Raw genomic sequence first — 18628 nt, forward strand, 5'->3', positions numbered from 1 at the left:
ATTAATCAACCTTTACATACATTTATAGAAATTAAAACCACATGTTTTCAAAAGTAATCATTGAAATTACTACCTCACCAAGGTCTATCAAAAACCCAACATATAATTAGGTGATGTTTACTGGGTATTGAAAAGGCTACAGAAACAAGAGTTTGTTGTGGAAATTTTCTTTTTATTTAAACACAACCAGAAACTATCACATCATTTCAAACAAATGTTTTGATACATTTTAGAAATAAACTGAAGTATTGAAAACAAGAAAGGTAATTTAACAAGTTTATCACGTAAAATAATCTCAGGAAAGAAAACATAAATGCTTTCGCTGGGGCAAATGCGAGAATATTACTGTGGTTTTTGCACTGTAAAATTTATTAACAATATCATGAAAAGACATATGCAGGACTCTGAGTAATGCACACATTTGATTTGGGAGATCTTATAAGATCTACATAAATCAAACTACAATTTCTAGTGTTTGGAAAGCAAACTTCTCATTTCATTTAAAATTCATGAGCTTTCTTATGTAACCACAGCTCTCCCAGCAGACTGACACAGAAAATCCTTTTTTTTCTGTTGAGCATAGCTAGCAGAGCTATAGCCTGGAATAAAAATAACACAACATTTAAAAAGATGCAGGCACAGAAAAACACAACAAGAAAGTTACCCAGTGGGATTCCTCGAATTTTTCACAACCCATAAAAAGTTTTAAAGCTGCATTTTGAGAATATCTAAGAGCTTATTGGAAAACCAGAAACACCCTGATGCTGTTTATCTTACAGAAAACTATGGGGGTAAGAATAAACTGGTGCTGTCAAATATCACAATATTTCCTTGGACAATTTTTCTATCTATTCAAAATACCAATACGGCAAAATTTCATTCAATTATTTATAATTATTTATAAATAATTTATTAATTCATAATTAATTATTTATAGCCTAACTTTTTAAGTCTTAAACCTCCAACCAGTAGATGGCAGCACACCGCCCAAGGACCAATTAGACAGCTGATCTGCACATGCTGCAGCAGAGCAACAAGTCACATACATAATGTTTTTGTTAATGCATCAGGATATATTAGGATAAATTGTAAACGTCTTTTTTGTGAGAGTAAACTGAATTGATCATTCTTCATATCTGTGAGTTGTTCCAGTAAACAACCCAAGTTAAAAAAGTATGAAAAACAGAAAGGAACTTTAACCAGTGTCCATATTTAAAAGAAAGTCCAAGAAAACTGTGCATCTGTATCACTGTCAGTTACACAACCGTCGAGATGGAGAGACGGTAAAAAAGTTTGTCCCCCCCCCCCCGAAAGACCTAAATATTGATCAACTTCATGTCTAAAAAAAGTCTAATACAAGTCTACAAAAAAGACAAATGCAACTGATCTATTTTTTCCACCACAACATAATCAGAGAGTTTCTTTTTTCCCAAATGGCACTGAATAGAGTTTAAAAGGCCAACCTTTTAAACTCTACAGTAAAAACGAAAACAGCTTAGCTTTTGACCATGTTTTAAGAGGTTACCCCACTGGGTTTGCATTGATACAAATATTTGCATTGATACTGCAGAGTAAACATTTATAAAGAGGCACCAAGGTTTGCTTTTGTAAGCGGCAGGAGTAAAAAAACTGACTTTAACTCATTCTTTATTCCATATAAACAGAGCCATGTTATGTTTGGCCCGGCTGTTATGAGTTTTGCCATCATGGTGCCCTTAAATTGCTAAGGCATGTCCGGTAATGTTATAGAAGTTTGCTGACTCAGAAGTCCCCTTAAGAGGTTGGAATCTTGTCAAAATAAAACACTAAAGGTATTAATGGTGTGTACAGGAGCCTCATGCATAAAGTTTGGAGGTAGGGAGATATTTTTTTTATTCTTCATTAAGACCCCAGGCTCATGTCTCTTTTTCCCCGCCATCCCAGTCTCTAAATACACATAGAGATCTGTAAAAATGTGTGAAAGACACCCACCAACTGCCAAAACAACCAATGATGTGGTCAGGCTCTAACAGAGAGACTTTATCCAGCAGTCCAAATAAGGTTCCTTAGGAAGATTTTATTACATCCCAACAAGCGCTTATTGAATGAGAGGGACTAAGCAAAGAAACTGACTAAGCAGTCTGGGGCTTCGTTTTGTTTTAAATTGTTAGTATAAAGCCAAGAAGGCGCCGTCTAATAATACTTGTAATTTTATTGATCACACATCGAAGAAAATTACCTCTGCATTTAACCTACCCGCTTGGGGAGCAGTGGGCTGCCATCGTGGGGCGCTAGAGGAACAGTGTGGGGTTAAGGGTGTTGCTCAGAGAGCCAGAGTGGCAGTGCGTGGGAGTGGGACTCGCACCTCAAGCCCAAACCACGAGGTCGCTACTCCCCCACTGCAGAGTACTGAGCTCTATTATTGCTTCATGCCGCCACCAGGTTTGGTTCTTCTTAAGTTTAAATTAAAGGAACTTTTCCTTTTATCAGGGAAAGATTAAGCACTTTTTAGATTGTTGTTATGCATGAGGCCTCTGGTCTGCTCACAAAAAAAACAAACTTAAATGCCACATAATCTAAAAAGAAATTAAATTTAAAAAGGCCCTAAATTATCTAATTCCACCATTAATACATTTAAGAGCTGGTTACAGCCCTCTACACAATTAACTAATATATCAACATCCTGCAAATACAAATAATTAAAAAAACATTTAAAAAAGTATTCTCTTTTGCCCTTCTTGCAAATATTTATCCATAAACAGTTTTATATATCTGTAGAATACTCAGACACCACCTATTTTATGTTATCCATTTTATACAAAGGTAGACTGATCAATTCAACATTTTCTGAAGTTAAAATATCTATAATCAGGACGATGAAAGTTTACTATAGATAATAACCCTATTAATCTACATACAGGAAGTAATCAATAAAACAAGTATTGGTTAAAAAAGGAATTATAAAAGACAATGTATTAAATAGGTGAAGAAAAAAGCAGAGAAGGCAAAGAAAACAGATAGAAATCAGTCAGTGTTTAGAATGAACGTCTTTATCAGCTGATTTTATAAAGAGACCATCAGCTGGATTATGTCTGACTAAAGACCAGACTGCCTCCAAAATCTTTTAAGGATGGGAGGCAGTCGGTGTAGAAAACTGGGTGCAAATCCCTCCTGAGCGATGGAGGTCGCTCCATCCTGGAGATGTTTTAAAGTTAACATTTTGAATCGTTTAGGACCAGCGGGCTTTGATCTCTTTACAGATGTTGATTCTGTGTTTTTCAGACTAAACAGAAATTTGTTTTAAATGGTTTCAGATTTAATGGACTCTCACTGTTTGTGGCCCTTAAAGAGAAACAAGTCCTTCCTCACAGATTCTGCTTCTATAAACAGTAAATATGAGGCGCCTCTTTCACATTGGCTAAATGTCTCAGTATTAGTCACATTTATCCCTACTTGGTCAAATTTGATGAAGATCTATCCTTGTATTAGCTGCTGTTTCCGGTGTAAAGGTCCCTGTTCAGTGTAGCGGTCAAATAACCCTGAAAGAATTGATCTCTTTTTCATACAGTTTCCTCCGTGGGAAACGATGCTCACAGATCACATCGAAACTCAGGCTACAAATAAATAGGGTACTTCTCTTTTAATCAGAGGCTAAACCATTTAAACTGTAAACAGATGTTTCCACACAGTGAATGTTCTCAAGCTGAAGTTTGTATTTTTTCTCCATCTTTTAACATCAGATTATGTTGCTGCATTTCAAGAAGAGGAAGAATTTTTACAAATATAGGAATTTCTTTGCATGGCTGCTGCAAGGACAAAAAAATAAATCTGTATATGAAAAAAATCCAGAATTTAGAATTATAAAAAGTCCTTAATCAATTTTGAGTGGAAATTTGCTGCCTCCTCTCCCTTTTGGGATAAGTAACAAAACGCAGTTTGAAAAGAATGCAATTCATAAAACTTCATCTGAAAAAAAACAACAGAAAATTTACTTGAATATTTAATATCTATAAAAAGAAAAAGAAAAAAAATGATTAATAAATTTTGTTTGTGGATTGCTGTTTTTTCTTTTCAATAATGGAACAAAATTCCCTTCATAGCCTACATATACAATATTGTTATATTATAATATATTGAATATACTGAACATTAAAAACACTGGTTCCACTGGGCTTCTGCTCCATTAAGGGAAGTAAACGGCCACTTCCTGCGGTCGGATATTATGTAACCAGTTACTTCAAGTGGGACGTTTATATGGATACATGCTGTTCTGCCCCTTTAATGACCTCTTTTATCACACTGTGATCAACATAGTGAAAACAAATTGCAAAAAACAAAGCGATTCAAAATATTTTAACAATGTTCAAATTCAGGAAAGAATTATTGGATTAGGCAAAGATGAATTAAGAACTCTAACAAGTGGAGAAAACAATCTTTGAGAAGCTTTTGAGCTACAGCAGCAAAAAACCAGAACAGGAAACCAAGGCTGCCAAAACTGAGCTGCGGTTGAAGAAACACAACGAGGCACCAGGAGTCTCAGATCCAACTGCCCATGGGTCCCAATATAATTTTGGTTAAACTTTTACATCCTAGCTAAGTGCTGCGGCCAAATAAAATGCACCTTTGGGATGCTGCTGTATTGAAAATAGACCTAATACTCTCAGGAATAACTTTGACACCCAGTTTAAATCTGACTCATGAAGAATTACAGCTTTTCTGTCCAGAATGGCTCCAAGTGTGTACAAGCAAGGCAGAAGGTGAATTTATTTTCTCCCTGATTGAATGCATCCTCAGAAAAAGTATGCAAACAGCGCTGTGGTCTTGTTCTCATATTGATGTGACCAGCTGTTGCATCATCCTCTGGATTCAGCAGCTTTAAGAGAAGAACATGGCAACACTAATCCCAGAGCTAGATGTGTATTAATGTTAAAGATTTTACTTTAACTTGGTTGTCTAGGTAGATGTTAGATGTTATAGACGTGTTGAAAATGGAAACAGAAACAGGAGAGAAAAAAAAAGAGTATTTACATGATCCTCATAATAACTGTTAATGTTGTTATATACTGAGGCTGACCCTCTACCGTTATCGCTTTTGGACTGTGAGGTGAATGACTTCAGTATCCTGTCTTGTTTTGTTTAGTGGAGTTTCTTGGACTGATTGGTGCCTTTGGAGGAGGGTGAGGTTTTGGGCTCAGCTGAGACCACAGCCATTATGTCTCCGAGGGCCTTTTGGATCTGAGCACCGAACCTGTGGGAGTCCTAAGGAAGCAAAAAAATATGAAAGGAAGACAATTGAGCAATGGGAAATATTCGGACTTTTAACTTGTCACACAAATGGCCGCAAACACAAACTTTTACATTTGGGTTACATTTTGTGAACCAGCAGAGTTTCGAGAGCAATAGTGACCAAACTTCTATACCTTTCTGCTCTTTAGCTTCATCATGCTGCTCGTTAACTGATGTTTTCTAAGAAATATCTGGATTCATAGAACAGCTGGATTTCTTTTTTTTTTTTTTTGATACGGGCAAGCATAGAAAATTCCTAGGATATATTGTAACTGATGTTTCGTTTTCATTCTGACTGTGGAGCAGCACAGAGCATTTCCGTGAGGAAGGAAGTGAAAACATGTGACCTTTACAGGCTGATCTCTTTGGGATTAGGAGCTAGCACACAGCAGGATGGAGAAGGAATAGACATAGAAAGCTCTAATTCACGGAAGTTTGTCAAGTGAAAGCGGAAATGAAATTTCCGCTTTCCGCTTTCCAGATAAGCTGCGGGACTTAAAACGCTAAAAACTCGACCAGAAGCAAATTTAACAGAGATTACTTACAGTCTCCCCACAGGAGTACTTCGATGACACGTGGAAGTTAATGAGGTCCTCTCCAACAATTATGTACGAAACTCCGTAACCATCGTCTGCAACCTTATTAGATAAAGATCACAAGACAAAAGAGCTTAATAAGCAGTCTCTATTACAGGTTCTTCCCAGTTTTTAGTTCCTTCTTCCTGACATCTGTCAGCAAGAGCAACACAAGTAGTTTTCATTACACTGTAAAAAAAAAAACTACCGTCAGGTGTAAACCTGCACTGCAAAACATCTAAGCTGATAACATAAGAGCCTGTTCTTCTTTAATTAAGCAGCAAAGTGAAACACTTTGCAAAACAATTTACATTTGAAATAAGAAAAAAAAAAAACTGCAGTCTCTTAATTCAATTGCGAAATATCTTAATAATCTTAATATCCTAAGAATAAAAGCACTCATCCATTGGCATCATCTTTATTTTTCTGCTTAAATTATGGGTAAATACACTTATTTTAGGAATTTTTCACTCATTTTTAGATCGTTTTTGCAGTATAAAAATCTAAGTTGAATATAGGGACAAAAATTTCATACCTTTTAAGTTGTTATTTTCTGCTAAATTTAGTGGTTCTGTTGTAAAATGCAGCTAAAGTAACTTTGGAGTTGGCTTTTGAGTTACAAACTTATAAATATTCGATTTTAAGAAACTGTTACTGAAGACGTTATGACGATCGCCAGCGGCGTAGGAAGCCAGGTGGATATGTCCCCCCTCCAAAAATTGTACCGCAAAATATTGGATTTTGACATTTTTTTAAACTAGTGTGCTTTTATTTTGAAGGCGCAGCTGTACTCCCCCTCCCCTCTCTGAACTGCTGAGTGTTTGAGCCCCCAGAAGGGAGGGAAACAGCTACACAGAAGTCAGAAACTTGTGAATGAGTTAAAATGGTCTGTCGGGAATGCTGCTATGTATATTGCTTATTTATAACGTCTTGTTGTCAGTTCACTTTCATATATATTTGCCTAAGCCAGTGTTTGCCATCCTTTTATGTGTCCGGGACTTTTTTGGCGAAATATAAACGCATGGCTGTAAAGTGCAATTGTTCAGAAGCACAGAGGTGTTGATCTCTACCTAGGGTTATGTGGCCTATAAACAAAAGAAACAAAATAAAATCAACAATGCTTCGTAAACTGAATATCTCTGTGCTAATTACTTTTCCAATAGTTAAAGCTCACTGTAGTCAGTGAGTTAGAAAGCTTGTCTATGAAATGTGTATTTATTGTTGGTAAATATTTCTTCATTTTTGATTTGGTTTAATTCAGGGTTCCTACAGCATAAGGCAAGTTAAATTCAAGACTTTTTTTAAGACTTCTTAATGCCACTTTAAATAAAAATTTAAGACCAAATTCACAAGAAACACAAGAAAAACCTGCTTGCGACAACTTAAACCAAAGGTTTATTTTAACATAAACCACTGCACTAATGTTTTAAATTTTGAAAAGCTTCCCATACAGGAAGAAAGCTAAAAACACACAAATAACAGATATATTTTAACAATTATTTAACTGAATTCACAAACTTTGTTTTAGCAGGGAACAAAACAAAACAGTGTTAAAGCCACAACATAACCAGTGCTAAGTCTTTTTTGCAGCTATTTTTCTTTGTATCGTTTTCTTAGTATGTGTGATTTGTTGATAAGTGGAGGCGTTGCAGAGACAAGGGTGGAAAAAAACTGAGAAATACCGGTTGTTTTTCGGTAACTCGATTTTGACGCTTTGTGTTTCTTGCTTCGCATGTGTGACTCCACTGCCTTAATTCCCATCGTTCTGAGCTAGTAAATGGCGCATCTCCCAAATGTCCCGGCTGCAACAACGCTTTTATTGGTTCCGCTATCGGGACGGAACCAATAATGGCGAGCCATTATTTTTTTTAAATAATAAAAAAAAAAAGGTCAATTTTAATGTTTTATTTAGATTACAAAAATAAATCATAATAAAAAAAATCCTATTTAGGATGTGTTAAAAATTAAGACCTACGAAAAGACTAATTTAAGACATTTTAATACCAATTAAGGCCTTAGTTTTATTTTGAAGAATTCAATGCCTTTTAAGACTTTTTAAGGATCCGCCGGAACCCTGTAATTAGTCATACAGTTCGACAAACTGAATAAGCATATTTTGATTGATTTTCTTTTCTTCTTTTACTTAATGTTAAAAGTGTGAATAATTTGTTCACTACATTATCTGTGAGGGTTCTTTCATCTCAGAATTTTGTTTAATCAAAGAGATGGTTCTATGGTCAGTCAACCGATATAAATCCATTTTTGACCATTATTGCAAGTTTGACAAAAGAAAACATATCAAACTTTGCACTTGTGTGGCCTACTGAATTGTTTTTAATCCAACTGAAATATTTGATTTTCTAGTGCGTATGCGGACACTAAATATGCCAAGGAAAGACATCTCCCTTTGCTTAATAAAAGACTCCAGTCATTTTGTTTGGTGATATCTTATGAACAAATGCATTATGTAAATTTTAAATGCATTATTTTTGCAAAACATTTATAAAGGAATAAAGTAAAAGATTAAATAGCCTTTTTTTTAAAGTAGCGTACTTAAGATATGTTTTTGTTGAATATTTACGAATCTCAGAATTCCGACATGTGCCCCCCCCAATTGTAAACTTATTCCTACGCCCCTTGACGATCGCAATAATGTTAGTTATTCTTTAATGAATGTTTAATGAAAATAAGGCTTATCTAAGTTTGAAGTTCCTGGAATTTATAGTTAAGTCATTAATCGTCTGGGTCAGCCACGGCCTCCTGGTTAGAGAGCAGAACTTTCATTTCTCGCTGTGACAAAGGTTGTAGGTTTGAAAGTTAGATCTTAAATCTGCATTTCAAGTTACAATTACAGAGTTCTAATTTAGGCAAACAAAGTTAAAAAAGTTTGATAACTATGTTGAAGTCCTGAATTTTTGTGCAAATTTGCCCCTTAAAATATTGAGTTCCGCTTAATATTGTACCCTTTTTTTTTTTTTTTACAATATACTCTGCTTTGAAAATATAACAAAAATACGATCAAACTTAGCCACTAAGAAGTGGAAAAGAGGTTCAAGTGGTTCTTTTGTTTTCTGAAGGTTATGAAATATTTCCCAGTAAATTAAATTGCACAGATGTTTTTAAATAAACAAGGCGTCTGTTGAATGCCTCATTTTCCCAAATCAGTTCTGAAATACGCGTTAGTTGATTTGTACTGTCAGTATAACTGATTACTTTTTTATTTATTATTAAACCTCTTCCTCCGCTTACCGGTCCAAAACCTCCACCAAGGGATATAAAGTCTGGGTGGTTCTTCAGATCAAACAGCTCCAGCTGCTGAACCGGAGTCTGACTGGTGGAGAGGCGCCACGGCTCCGACAGAACCTGCATCAGAAATGAAGGGAAAGGACTTTTTATTGTTTGGCAGAGTGATCAAAGGAAAAATAAACAAACCTATAAACCTAACTCTGTTTCATGAATCATTCCAGAATGGTTGGAAGGTTTAGATTTTCTTTTTTCGATCTGGAGAGATTTTTTTCGTATTCATTGCGCTTTTTTCTTAAAGCACAAAACATTTGTTTAAAGTAAAGTAAAAAAAAACAAAAATGAAAATATTGTTTCAATAGTATACACTGGAAAAACTAAACGCATGAAAGATCCTCCTCAATTCAGTTTTTGACACTATTGCTCTTCATTTGGAATTGTTCCTAAAATGATCAAAGCGGTTCGTGTTTTACAACATTTGTCAAGGAACTACTACAGATTAAATCGGAGAGAACTTAATATCAGAATTAGCCATCAAGAAGGGTTTTAGTTACGTTTTCATTTAACTGGAGATAGTTGTCGTAGAGCCACGTTTGGGTTTCAGACAGCTTGTTTCGACTCAGATGGTGAAAATGACAAATATTGCTGAATATCATCTGCATATAGATGGTTTGGAATATTCTAAAGCCTTTTAGGATGCTCCCAAAAGAAAGCAGACATAAAAAAAGAGAATCAGGCCCAAAACTGAACCAAGACTGAGGTGTACTATCAAAATAAATGTGGTTCATTAAAGTTGTTGGATAATAATCAATAAAAAAAGAAAAGGGTACATAAATCCAACATTCTTATTGACAATATTTAGACATTCACAATACATGGATATGTTTATTGATGGTGGATTTAGGCTTGCCTGACTCTCGTTACAGTAAGCGAATCTCCCTCTCGATCATCACCACTCTGTGTCTCTGGCCCTGAACCAGTTTCTTTCTGCAGACCTTTGAGCCCTACCAGCCCCTTGTTCAGACCTCAGGTTTGTCCTCCCTGTGGTTTTATGGACGGATCTGTGCAAAAGTCCCAATCTACAAAACCCAGTTCTCTGCATCACCTTTGAAAGAAAACCTAAGCTCTGGGTTTTCAATACTCCTGGATTCAGAAGAAGGTTAGTGGCTCTCTGTCTTAAAGGAATAGTACACCCAAAACATGATTAGCCTTCATTTTCTACTCACCCCCATGCTGAACAACACTCTGGAGTACTTTTTTGATATCTCAAATGCATCTGGAGATCTGGGAGGCTTCTTTCTGTCTGCTGACATTCAAATAATGGAGGTCTATGGTGCCCGAGGCAGAAAGGTCCATAAAAGTCCACAAAAAACGTGTCAATATTCCTCCATACTGCTCGTCCAATGTATTCCAAGTGTCCTGAGTTGGTAGCGTCCATAATTTACTCGAAACGAAGTCATTTAGAATGTTTTTAGAGCATAAACAGTAGTGTGTAGGATTTCCTACAAGCGCGCGCCTGCGAGTTCACGACTCTACGGGAACCGCAACAGACCAAACCAGATGAAAGTGCGCATTCAGCTCGGCAAAGAACTCATGCTCTTCCTCAACACTGAAGTCCTCAGACACTTTTCTTTCGTTGTTTCTTTCTTTGCACAGGTAAACGGCACATTTCTTCTTCTACGCTTGCATTATCGGCAGAGCAGACACTGAATGCGCACTTTCATCTGGTTTGGTCTGCCGCGGTTTCCGTAGACTCGTGAACGCGCTTTTAGGAAATCCTATACACTACTGTTTATGCTCTAAAAACATTCTAAATGACTTTGTTTCGAGTAAATTATGGACGCTACCCACTCAGGACACTTGGAATACATTGGACGAGCAGTATGGAGGAATATTGACACGTTTTTTGTGGACTTTTATGGATCTTTCTGCCTCGGGCGCTATAGACCTCCGCTATTTGAATGTCAGCAGACAGCAAGAAGCCTCCCAGATCTCCAGATGCATTTGAGATATCAAAAAAGTACTCCAGAGTGTTGTTCGGCATGGGGGTGAGTAGAAAATGAAGGCTAATCATGTTTTGGGTGTACTATTCCTTTAAAGGAAAGTCCGGTCATATTCAGAATTCAAACTTCTGAAAGTCCTTTAAATATGAAATTATTACAAACTGTTCAATAAATGATAGGTGTTTTTAATTAAGAGTAATTTTCATTTGAATGTGCTTTAACGGAGGCATCCATGTTTGTCAAAGAACACTACTGCCACCTACGGGTTTGTGGTATCGGCTGTTGATCAAGTCCCAGAGCTGTATCTGGTGTTTGTCACAACGCGCTATTATCCAAGTCATCTGGAAAACATTCTTCTTCCAAATGTTGGCTACATATTACGGGTTTGTTCTCTGGCCAGAAGTTTGATGGCAAATCCTCCCTCTTGAAGTTGCAAATCCAAAGACGAACCCGTCTGTGGAGGATCATTAATCAGAAAGGTTAAATAACTACTTTTGTTTTCACTTTTACCCGATGTATTCCAAAATCCAGCTGCCATGCAGGTGGGCGTTGTCAGTTTCACTATATCTCTGGTGAATTTCAATGGTGAAGTCCTCTGGAAATCTTCAATAATTGTTGTTGATTGCAGATGTGTCTAGTAGTTCCCATTGATTTTGCTTGTAAAGCGGGGAGAATGGCGCTAGGCTTACCGCACCGTGACGTCACTGCCGGAAGATGGCAGGAGTGAGGGGTTACTATATTTCGGCAAAAATGGCCACTCCCATACTCAGTGATCACAACAAAAATTATTGTTTTATTTTTTTACTGATTGACACTAAATATGTTAAATTTAAACCAGGACATGATAGTTTTATGTATAGATCCATTGTTCATTCTTTGCTGACTGGACTTCTCCTTTAATTTAAAGATCCTCTGAATCGTCTGTCCAGCACTAACCTGCTCTCTCCCTTCTAGTGGTTCATGCCCCCTTGGTTCAACCTTTTCTTAGGTTCTCCACGACATTCAAATATAAACCTATTTACCGCTCACTGTGTCTGGCTGTATTTGGGTCCATAGTCTGATAAGTTACTTTACAATCTGGCCTAAAATTGACCCAACATCAGCCCCAATGTGACATGGCAGGGTAGATGATTCCATCGCTGGGCTATGAGTGAGATAATTCCCATATTGCACAATATGTCTCAACCCAGTTAAGACCAAGTTTCCCCACAACCTGCTTCTTCTCTTTCGGTTCCTTACGCTGCCTCAAAGAGAACATAATTTGTCTCCTCCTGAGGTTTTTAAAGGAGATTCTGATTAGCGTAAAGCCTTTATTACCCGATGTGAAATTCAGTTTCAACTCCAGCCCTCATCTTTTACCACAAGTTGAGTCCTCAAATGTGGTCTCTCCTCTCAGGGAAGGACACGGCGGATTGGCAAAACAATTTTCCTTTTGTTTTTAATTATGCGTTTTTCAAACATTGTTGATTTTCCCCGTCCAGCAGCAGACATGGTGGGGCCAAAAAGTGTTTAGTCAGACACTGATTGTACAAGTTCTCCTACTTAGAATAACTAGAGAGGTCTGTAATTTTCATCATAGGTAAACTTCAACTATGAGACAAAATTAGAAAACCACAAAACCAGCAACATTTCTGGCTCTCACAGACCTGTAACTTCATCTTTAAGAACGTCCTCTGTCCTCTACTTATAAAACTGTATAAAAGACACCTGTCCACAGCCTCAAACACTCACTCCTAAATTTAACAATGGCCTGCTGTCAAAGCACACCAGGAAGAAAACTGTAGACCTGCACCAGGCTGGGAAGAGTGAATCTAAAATAAGTAAGCATCTTGGTGTGAAAAAAATCAACTGTGGGAGAAATTGTAATAAAGTTAAAGACATACAAGACCACTGAAATCCTTGAAGGATTTTAAGGACTTAAGGTTATTGCCTCTAGAAGAAAGCTTTTACTTAGTTGGTTGCATGGGATTTTAATTATGGGCATCAAAGTAAACGGGACACGTAACATTTAGAGGTTTTACTGCAAAAATGGAAAGCCATGATATTTCCTTTCACTTCAATTTAGAAAGACAAATATTGGGAAGAAAACAAAAAGGTTGATGTGAATGAGTCCCCGTGAAGGAGAAAATTTATGTTATTTCAATGGTAAACAATTGAATTTCACACAAACCTGAATTGGTAAATATCCAAGAAATACTGAAACAAAGAGTTACCTCATGAAGAAAAGGTGAATCCACCCCTAAGTATTTAGAGACCACATAGAGGCAGAAGAGATGTCGGTCTATCCCAGCTCCAGTCATGGCCATCCGATACAGGTTCTGGTGCTTCTCTGAAGCCGATCGGAAAAGACGCCGGCACACCTCCTCTGACTGTGGAAATATTTTCAATCATTTTATTTTTACACCGTTTATTTTTCGACAGTAGAAAGACTTTTCAGACTTAAGCAAGGAAAGCGATCAGTTTGGATGCTTTCTTACTTCTCCGTTCTCCAGAGCTTTGACAAAGGCGCAGCTGTCACTGGAGCAGGATCTTACAGTCTCTGTTCGCCCCTCCCTGAACAGACGGGTCATCGACGCCTCGTATGTCAGACAGAAGCAACCACGATCCTGCAGAAATAGTCAAAAAAAGTCTGAACCTGCTCTGTGCAAACATACAGGTTCCTCCGATCAAGATGCCTGGCATTATAACTAAAGGTTAAACTTAAGCCAGGCTTACACTGTGCGAAATTTTGCCCCTTTCGGGGCGATTTCCCAGTCGTGCGAGAATTTTTCGATTAGGCCAACTTACAGCCTAATCGTGTAGAGTACAGAGGGTAACAAGCAGCGATCAGCCTCTCACGACCACCTCCCATTCAGGAATCGTGAGAAAATCGAACATGTTTGATTTTCTCCACGAATGAAATGGAATTCTTTCTGTAAAATTCACAGACCATAGTAGCTACATTTGCTCAGCCACGTCTTTGTCCAAATAAGTCGCCGCCTTTTCTTTTTAGGGCTTTCAGCACAAAATGTGCACAAATTGCCAAGGCAGCACGTTTCTCTCTAGTGAGCTTCATATTCCTCTTCTACTCGTTTGGCTTCCAGACAGGCGAGTCAGAGTAGCGCCATCTCACTGTGGAGTCTGACGTGGTTTTTAGACGTACAGTGTGAGCAGGTAGATCACATCAGAGTGTCGGGCTGAACATGCATCGTGAGCTGTGAACTCACTGTACCACGAAACCGCTGCAGCTGCGTGCAACGATTGAAAAAAATCACACAGTGTATGCCCGGCCTTATTAGACCAGATTGTTTGTCTCGTTGTCTGAGTCACTTAGGAACCTCTTGGTTAACATTAGATCAGATTTACCCTGGCCGCTCTAACATATAGTGTAGAAACATAAAAAAATAATCAGTGGAAACATTGGTCATGGCAAAGGAGGTTCTTGGAGTAAGACCTGCATAAAGAAAGGCAGCTCAGTGAGCAATGATGGTTAAATAAACAGTAAAAAAAGACCCCAGGCGTAGAGTTGACAAGAATGGTGCAGTGATCAGCATTTATATGTTAGGCAAATATAAGTCAATCAGTATTAACATGACATGCCAGCTTTTAATGATGGATGAATGGAACATAATGCGGGGAACAGCAGGTTAAGCCAATTTCACACTTTTACTTTCCAGAAAGCCAATCAGCTATATTCAAGAGTACAAACATATACATTATAAAAAATGATTCTGTTTTAGTTTTACTAGACTATCTATTTTCCTGGAAGAATGTTTATGTAAATGTCAGGTTATGCTAAGCCAAGAAATGTTAGTTCACCCCCATCAGGTTTTCATTCCCCCATAAAAATGTGTTTAAGGTGTACAACACCCAAATAACATTGGACCAGTTCAAGACGACTCATGCTTCTAATTGCAACAAATGTTTATTTCTGCAGGGGAGTTGAGAGAGTTACCCTGTAGTAGGCCAGCTGTAAGCTGATCTGTATGAACGCATCGGGGCTAATCTTGCACTTCTTGATACGACCCTTTCCGAAATCCCTGAAAGGAAAGACGTGGCAGTCCACATTGTCGGCCAAAGTCCGTGCGACGGCAAGAGAGCTGCAAACCTGAGTCTGGACCTGACATATGGAAACATTAAAAAAACATTAGACATGTTTTTGTTAAGATCATTATAAGAAACAAGCCTGCTGTTAAAAAAAAAGTAGACAAATGAAGCACCAAATAAACCACAGTATAATCACTAACGAGTTTGAACCCAATCAAGGATTTTGCAAGAAAGTTCTTTTAGGGGATGTGCAGCTGACATCAGCCAATCATCCTCTACTTTAGATGGCAAAACAGCCTTGCATATAAAGAACAAGACGTGCAGCTATTGTAGTTCTTTTCCATATCACCTTGAAAACAACACAAACAGAGTGACAGTGAGAGCCAAAATTGGCATCTGGCAATCCGTCAGACCAGCGTAACTATAGACAATACGCATGTGCAAGACGTCAGAATTGCATTTATTCCTTTAGTTTTGTAGGAAAAGTCGACTTTAAACTACCCCGAAGGGCGTGTATCCCTTTACTCATGTACAGAAATCATATACAGATTGCCATACGCTTCAAAAACGTAAGTAATTCAATATTTTTTTGTACATATCTAAAGGGATACATGCCCGTTAGGCAGTTTAAAGTGAAAATTTCATACAAAACTAAAGGGAAAAACGCGGATAAACTAAAGGGTTAAACACTTATTTGGCTGTCCAGGAAACACACAGCGAGTGTGTTTCCTTTTACAGCTGCCTTTTCTCTCTCTGCTTCTGTCTCCTTGAAACCCAGTCGGCCTCAGCTGATGGCCGCTCACAGAGCCTGGTTATGCTGGAGGTTTCTTCCTGTTAAAAGGGAGTTTTTCCTCTCCACTGTCTCTACAAGCATGCTAAGTGTGATGGATTGCCTTTGAGTCAATGAATCGATGCAATCAACTGGTTTTCCTTAGATAGTAAACTTTGAATTAGGGCTGCAACAACGAATCGATAAAATCGATAAAAAGCGTTGGCAACGAATTTCATCATCGATTAGTTGTGTCGCGCGATTATTGCGTCATCCGCCGCGCCGTCATCACTGCCTCTTGACTGAAAGAGGAAGAAAAAAAATACGGCAGAGCGAGTCAGCGCCCCAGGTGCAGTGTTGCCAACTCAGCGACTTTTCAGACCCCTCCAGCGACTATTTTTCAAAAAAGCGACTAGCGACAAATCTGGCGACTTTTTTCGGTGTCACTGGCGGCTTTTGGAGACTCTTACGTGAAAGCATGTATCGTTCCTACTCTGCCGTGGGGCGCCTCCCCCACCCCAAACCGCGTTTTCCCGCAGGAGTCCCTCTCAGTCCAGACTGCAAATGAAGCGCGCATGCACCGGGATTGACGGCGCAAATTGATCACAATAATTAAAATAGCCTGCGCTTTGTAAAGCGAAAAAAGTGATAACATGCAACTTTTTTCAAAAGAAATTAACATGGCACGGAACCACCATGTTTGTTTGGTTTTAAGGTGGGGAAACGTAACGTTAGTTTCTCAGGTAGCTCATCTGATGCTTTCCTTACCGTGTTAGTAGGTTACAGACAGTGATAAGGTTGGCTACTTATTTTACTTTTAATTTCATTCGAATTAGCTTAAGCAGCGTTTATATTTACTTTATAAATAAATTAACTTGCAAATTATGAGGGCAAGACTTTTAAAGTTTAAATCTTCTGGCAAAGATAAAGTAAAGATGATCCTGCAATTTATGGAAGTAAAGCAGAATAAAATCCAGCAAGATCAGTAATATGTCAATTAATTATATGCCACACGTCTTTGGAGGATGTGTTTTTTAGCACCCCTAGTTCTCATTTTTATTCCAAATACAATTTATAATTTGAATCACAGGGCTATTTTTATCTCTATGGTTCAGTATTTTCTCAAGTAGCAACTTTAACTGCTATACTTTCCTGTCTTAAAAGGCAGAACTCTTCTAGTCTAAAAAAAACTCATTTGTTGAAATGGGGGGGCCTATTGTTTGAACCCCTTAGGGGCTTTTAAAAACAAAAATGCCTGTCTTTTCTTGCGCTTTATGAAACAAAGTACCCTATATTTTGTGGATGTACAGCCACATTTCTCATGTAAGTTTGCGTAGTTTTAACACAAACATTTATTTTTCATATTGCACCAGTACAGTTAATGAGCAACCTGTACTTGTGTGCTTGTTTGTTCTGTCTAAAATGTTTATTTTGGAATAAAGAGGTTAATATAAAAAATATTTTTTGTCCGATTCATCGATTAATCGAAAAAATAATCGTCCGATTCATCGATTTTTAAAATAATCGTTAGTTGCAGCCCTACTTTGAATCAATCTAACTGTATGATCTGCTGAACTGTAGAGTGCCTTGAGATGACATGCGTTGTGAATTGGCGCTATAGAAATAAACTGAATTGAATTATTGACCCTGGGTATGCTGGCCTGAGCAGGTATTCTCATCTGACAGAACAGCGGCAAATGGGTCTATGTGTTGATAAAAAGTAGTCATACCATTAAATCTTGTCATTGTGTTTTCTTTCACAATGTGGCTAAATGTTCAGAACGCGGCGGAATATAGTCACTATTACAGTATGTAATGGATCAGGAGCGATCTGCTAAGGACCAGCCTAGCCACCATCTGTATACTTCTTCCTTATCGCTGGCTGCAAAAAATAGGTGATTACCGCCCCCTGCTGTACATATGCGTGTGGCATCGGTCACACCAGTCACAATGTATTAAACACAAAAGCACACAAAGTATTGTTGCAGGCAAAGAACACATTTAGTAAATAGAAATTTGGGAAAAAAAACCTAATCAGAAATGAAACTTTTTTATTTTTGTGTATTTCAAAGAAATTATCTAAAAAAACAAACAAACAGAAAAATAGAAAAGTTTCTCAAAAACTTTTTTTTTTTTGATTAGAAAAATTTTTTAAATTATTTTTCTGGATCGCATTTCTTTTTCTAATTTCAATTTATAAAATGTGTTCTTTCGGATTTTCATTCAAAAAATTTGCTCTTTCAAAAATAATGGAATAAAGGACAAAAATAATGTTGAAGTTTGTTCCTTCAGACTCTCAAACACAAACTAAAATAACACAGATTGTGAATTTCAGTCGATTCTCAAATCAAGACCAAACTAACAGATGTTCTGGGTTGTTCTATTTTTCAATATTCTAGAGTTGAATTGTGTTCTTCTATTAACTCTATTTGATGTTTTTGTTTTACAGGAGACCTCTGTGTCTTTGTGACTTGACAGGAGTGTAACTAGTATGGGTGTGTAACAAAAACAGAGGGAAAATGGGCTGCCTCCGCCCTGCCAGCCTTACAGATGGCGCTGTAGAGCCCTTTAGCTGTGCGGCGTAGCGCTATATCTGTAGTTGAGGCAGTCACAGTGGAAGGCGTGAAATGACTCTAACCCCAAGCAACATGGATACCAAAATAACAAAATTATCAATATCCTCTGATGAACATAGAGAGAGGTTCCCTCTTTCTCTATACATTTCATTTTAGCAGGAAAAATATCGC

General features: G+C 37.6%; 1 protein-coding gene across 1 annotated transcript in view; it reads right to left on the bottom strand.

Annotated features, from left to right (window-relative positions):
• Positions 1 to 1223: 1223 nt before the first annotated feature.
• Positions 1224 to 18628, bottom strand: part of LOC119797416 (carnitine O-palmitoyltransferase 1, liver isoform-like) — a 64998-nt gene continuing 47593 nt past the window's right edge. Inside the window, exons 14-19 of the mRNA XM_038306478.1 lie at positions 15021 to 15185; positions 13564 to 13692; positions 13300 to 13455; positions 9090 to 9203; positions 5811 to 5903; positions 1224 to 5238 (exon numbers count right to left, since the gene is read on the bottom strand). Coding sequence (XP_038162406.1) covers positions 5116 to 5238; positions 5811 to 5903; positions 9090 to 9203; positions 13300 to 13455; positions 13564 to 13692; positions 15021 to 15185 — 780 coding nt within the window. The 3' untranslated portion in view covers positions 1224 to 5115. The remainder of the gene's footprint in view (positions 5239 to 5810; positions 5904 to 9089; positions 9204 to 13299; positions 13456 to 13563; positions 13693 to 15020; positions 15186 to 18628) is intronic.

The sequence above is a fragment of the Cyprinodon tularosa genome, unplaced genomic scaffold (genome assembly GCF_016077235.1).
Source record: "Cyprinodon tularosa strain WSP-4 unplaced genomic scaffold, ASM1607723v1 ctg582, whole genome shotgun sequence".
NCBI classification, from domain to species: Eukaryota; Metazoa; Chordata; class Actinopteri; order Cyprinodontiformes; family Cyprinodontidae; genus Cyprinodon; species Cyprinodon tularosa.